At 50.7% G+C, this 4938-nt stretch overlaps 1 protein-coding gene across 3 annotated transcripts in view; it reads left to right on the top strand.

Annotated features, from left to right (window-relative positions):
- Positions 1 to 6: 6 nt before the first annotated feature.
- srsf7b (serine and arginine rich splicing factor 7b) overlaps positions 7 to 4938 on the top strand; it is a 13667-nt gene continuing 8735 nt past the window's right edge. For 2 of the 3 annotated variants that reach the window (XM_008301631.1, XM_008301633.1), the window contains exons 1-5: positions 7 to 1067; positions 1479 to 1659; positions 1768 to 1947; positions 3145 to 3207; positions 3339 to 3410. In XM_008301631.1, coding sequence (XP_008299853.1) covers positions 1040 to 1067; positions 1479 to 1659; positions 1768 to 1947; positions 3145 to 3207; positions 3339 to 3410 — 524 coding nt within the window. In that variant the 5' untranslated portion in view covers positions 7 to 1039. The remainder of the gene's footprint in view (positions 1068 to 1478; positions 1660 to 1767; positions 1948 to 3144; positions 3208 to 3338; positions 3411 to 4938) is intronic. The other variant, XM_008301632.1, reaches the window with a different exon arrangement.

Raw genomic sequence — 4938 nt, forward strand, 5'->3', positions numbered from 1 at the left:
ATGTGAGCAGTGTTTTAGTGGAGGCAGCTGGATGAACGTCCTCCTGACTGCTGGGAGACTCCCCACAACATGAGCAGCTCCATCCTGGACCTTCTGACGGAGCATCTGTGTCCAGCTCCACTGAAGAGCATCAGGAGGAGCAGAGGAACAACGTTCTTCATCTATAGATGTTCTGTACGAGACTTTTGTCCTGTTATAAAATAAAATCTATAAAAATTACCCTGTTTACTAACTGTTATATTTATTATATATAGTTCTTGTCTATTTAAGTATTTTTGTAATCAAACATTTTCAGCTGTATTCCAGAGATGGATGGTCTGATATCTGACCTGTTGATCAGACACTGCTGTCAGCTAATTAACGGCTTCAATAAAGATCGTATAACGACCTGAGAAACCTCAACATGTATTCATATTAAAACGTAATCCAGCAGAGCTGTGTTCTAGTATTTCATTTCATTTCCTTGTTTTTCACGGTAAAGATAACAGATGAGCCGAGGTGGTGACGTCATCGAGTACGCTGCCGTCCCAGTGACGGGTTCTCGCGGACTCGCTGGACCGTTCTCGCGAGTACGCAAGTACGGACTTACATACTTGAGTATTGAGATAAGGCTACTGTGTACTGACACCGTGTCCTGGTACCAGGGACCACCATACCTGGCGGACACCGGGTCCACGGTGAGCATCCAGCCGCGGTGCTCCTCTTCTTTTGCCGCCTTCACCTTCACCTGCTTGTCGGTGTAGCGGATCCACTGCAGCGGACCTAACAGAGGCCAGCCGCGCTGCATCCTGGTCCTCCCAGACTGACAGAAAAGCAATAGTCAGTCAGTAATAGTCAAAGCTGACACTTCAGGCTTCTCTGTGGCGCCACCTTTAAATGACCCCGAAGGAAACACGGCACACAAACAAAGGTTCCGCCGCTGCTGCCCCGGACGTTATTCTGTGACCGGAAGCGGTGTTGCTGCCGCAGATCCAGTTAGCAGCTAAGCTAACTCCCCGCACAGTGAGCGCACCCTGTGCAGCTGCGGCCCGCCGTGAGGATGTCCAGATCCGGTCGGTACGGAGGAGGTAACCCGCTCTGTGTTCTCCTTTGTCGGGTTAGCACGGACCGAGGCTCGCCCCGGTGTCAGCCTGTTAGACAGAGCTAACAGCTAACAGCTACCTGACTGAACGTCACAGATTAGTTTCGAACAACAACAGCACAAACGCACATCGGCCGCGACAGCGACACAGCGTCCGTCTGGTTCTCCTGTTAGCCGCAGCTAGCTCCTCTTTGGAGGCTCTAGAATCCTCCGGATTCTGAATAGACTTTGGTGAGACTCTGTAGGACCAGGAGCAGCTGGATGTCTCAGCTCATTTGCATACAGTTAATTGATAATTCATGAGCGCAGCAGGCCCCTGATTGGCTCATACACTTGCACCTTTTTGCTTCGTGTTGTACCTGTCCTCTCTCACCTGTCCTCTCTGTGTCCTCTACAGAGGCGAAGGTGTACGTGGGAAACCTGGGAACTGGGGCAGGAAAAGGTGAGCTGGAGCGGGCCTTCGGGTACTACGGGCCACTCAGAACCGTCTGGGTCGCCAGAAACCCTCCAGGGTTCGCCTTCGTGGAGTTCGAGGACTCTCGAGACGCCGAAGACGCCGTCCGAGGGTTGGATGGAAAGTCAGTGTTTGAAACACCTGAACACACACCTGAACACACACATCAGCAGTTTGTTTGTTTGTTAGTTGTTTTCAGGGTGTCTGCAGTTTGTTTGTTTGTTGTGTTCAGGGTGATCTGCGGCAGCCGGGTTCGGGTCGAGCTGTCCACTGGGATGCCTCGTCGTTCTCGGTACGATCGGCCGCCGACGCGCCGACCGTTCGACCCGAACGATAAATGCTACGAGTGCGGAGAAAAAGGTCACTACGCCTACGACTGTCACCGCTACAGTCGGAGGAGCCGGAGGAGCAGGTAACCATGACGACCGCCACGGTGTCGACATCATGCGATGATCTGCAGTTTAAATGCCGTGTTGGAGCAGCTGAGCCGCGGCCGCCCAATCACACGGACCTGCTCAGAGTTGAATTCATGTTCCTGGGTTGTGGGGAGCCGGCTCAGCTGCTCCTTCTGTCGTCTCTGATGTTCAGTCATGTTCTCTCTGTGTGACGCTGTCAGACCCGAGTCCTGCAGGACGCTGGATTCACAGAGTCTGATCTGATGCATTGATCTGAAAAGCAGCCGATCGCTCAGCAGTGAACGGGAAGTTCTCCTGCTCTCTGTCAGGAAGCTGAAGCTCTTCACGCTTTTCTGCTCACTGAACAGTTGAGGTGACTCATCCAGAGGATGTCTGAGATGAATGTATCATAATCATCCATTGATCAATAATCTGTAAACCATCTTTTGGATTAACTGATCAGCTGTTGGCCTCAAAAACTGAAAGACATGGATCAGAGGTTCCTCAGATGTTCCTCAGATGTCCTGTTCAGTCCAGAGACGTTCAGCTTAGTGCCACAGAAGAAAGAAACCAGAGAACCTTCACTGAAGGAGCTGCAATCACAGAGTTTACACTGCTTTTATTAAAATGAAGCTGACTGCTGATTGGTTGGTGGTGGGGCTGGACGAGGCCAGGTGAGTCCTGCAGGGTTCAGGTCTGCAGCTCACCTGCTGTGTGTCACTCTAACCTGCTGTTCTGACTTCACTGTTCTGAGACTTTGTTTAACACCTGGTCAAAACGTTTCAGGTTCCATCGTTTGGTTCAGATCCTAAATGTTTCATAGAGTTGTTCTGCAGAGGCTGAAGCTCTTAAAGGTTGTAGACGCTGCGCCGTGTTAGTTTGGCCGTAATGTAACCAGGAAAAGAGCTGCTGGACCGCGGCCACTTCTAGAAAAACCCGCCTCGCTTCTATCAAGTCTCAATCGAGCGATTTGGCTGTCAGTACCATCATCGTTAGAAATCTTCTAGATCTCCTAGATCTGCTAGACCCGGTCCAAAGAGGGCCGACCTGCAAAAGGTTTACTTCATCACCCATTACTGTTTTTACTGTGTTTGAGTGTGTAGCCCTGTTCTACCTCTGCATGAGTAACGTTAAAGTATCAGTTGTAGTTCATCACTTTATCTCCACCTGCCACTCTGCTCCTACTCACTGCTGCTCTCCTGCTTCTGGTCCGGGTCCAGGTCCAGGTCCAGGTCCAGAGGGAGACGATCCTCCCGCAGCCGGAGCCGAGGGAGGAGGTGAGTACGAGTCAGGACGCCGATCTGTTCATAATCAGTGCCAAAAATGATGTGAGGTCTGAGCCAGCAGGACTTTTATTTTGATAAGGTAGGTCACCTGTTCCATGTGTTGATGATGTCATCATGTCCAGGTCCAGGTCTTCCTCTCCTCGTCGCTCCCGCTCAGGTTCTCCCAGAAGGTCCAGTACCAGGTCCACGTCCAGGTGAGACTGTGATGTCATCACTGTCAGAACACCAGGGGCCTGAACTAGAAGCAGGATCTGGGGTTAGCGAGGTATCTTCAGGGTAAATCCTGGGTCTTCAGTCCTACGANGTTCAGGGGCTGTGTGGTCGTCCTCGTCTTCCTGAAGTCCATCACCATCTCCCTGGTCTTGGCCACATTCAGGAGCAGATGGTTCCTCCCAGACCACTCCACAAAGTCACTCAGCAGCGCTCTGTGCTCCTCATCCCGTCCACCACGTATACACCCAACCACTGCAGAGTCGTCAGAGAACTTGGGGCTGGAGTCTATGCCAACTGACTTGGGGTGAAGGCAGGGGACACCTGGACAGGTAACCAGTCCATCGCAGATCAACAATGATAAATATGTGATTAATTACATTGCTGTTTTCATGGTTGAGTTTTAAATGACCAAATATGTCTTTTATAATTCATCAGATCTCATGGTGACCTATTTAAAATTAGTTGTACAATGAAACTGATTAAAAACATAAAGTCTTCAGGGTTAAGAAGCAGGAAAACTCCATCAGTGCGCCTCTGTGTGGGGGGTGGGTTAGAGTCTCAGCTCTGGGTGGTGGGTGTTTGTGGGCGGGGGGGAGGGAGGAGGTGGTCTGATGGACGCTACACCTCAGAGCAGGAAGCTTTTCCTCAGGCCGCTAGTCCGGGTTCTGATGGCTCGGTACCTCCTTAGAACCTTTTCTGCGCACTGATGATAAATGAGGCCCCTGGGGATTTGGAGGTGAGACTAAATACCTGGAGCTCCCCACCAGGCAGTTATAGCTGAAGAGGCCTCTTGGATGAAACTAAAACATGTTCAAGAACCACAAGAAGTCCAGCTGCTCTGCTCTGTCGCTCCTGTCCAGAATGTGGACGCCCAACCTCCATGTTCTCTGGAAGTTTTGGAGCTGCTGGTCATCCTGGAGCAGCCATACCCTCTGATCTGCGTCAGCCTGAGCAGGGGAACCGAGCCCGCTCAGCCACTCAGCTTCCAGAACCTCAAACCCTGTCTCTCCACCTGTCTGTCTGTCTATCTGTCTGCACACCTGTCTGTGTGCAGGGTGGTGGTTTTGAAGGTAACCTGACATCCTCGCCGGACATGAAAACCAAACCAAACCAAAATTCCAGTAATGATCTGTAGACACCTATAGAACTGATTCTACTTATGAATGTGACTAAAAAGCAGGATCTTGATAAAAACAGGTTCAGTAAAAGCAACATGAGGCATCTGTTGTGTTCTTTCGGACCTTTATTTTTCCACTGTGACCTCCACTTGGCTGGCTTCCCTCCAGCTAGCGGACTGCCACGCAGGCCAACAAGCAACAGGAAGCTGGGGAAGGTTAGGTAGAGTTTAGGGTTAGGGTTAGGGTTAGGGTAGGGTTAGGGTTAGGGTTAGGGTTTAGGGTTAGGGTTAGGGTAGGGTTAGGGTTAGGGTTAGCGTTAAGGGTTAAGGTTAAGGGTTAGAGTTAAGGGTTAGGGTTAAGGGTTAAGGTTAAGGGTTAGAGTTAAGGGTTA

Source organism: Stegastes partitus, unplaced genomic scaffold (assembly GCF_000690725.1).
Source record: "Stegastes partitus isolate 25-593 unplaced genomic scaffold, Stegastes_partitus-1.0.2 Scaffold1693, whole genome shotgun sequence".
NCBI lineage: Eukaryota > Metazoa > Chordata > Actinopteri > Pomacentridae > Stegastes > Stegastes partitus.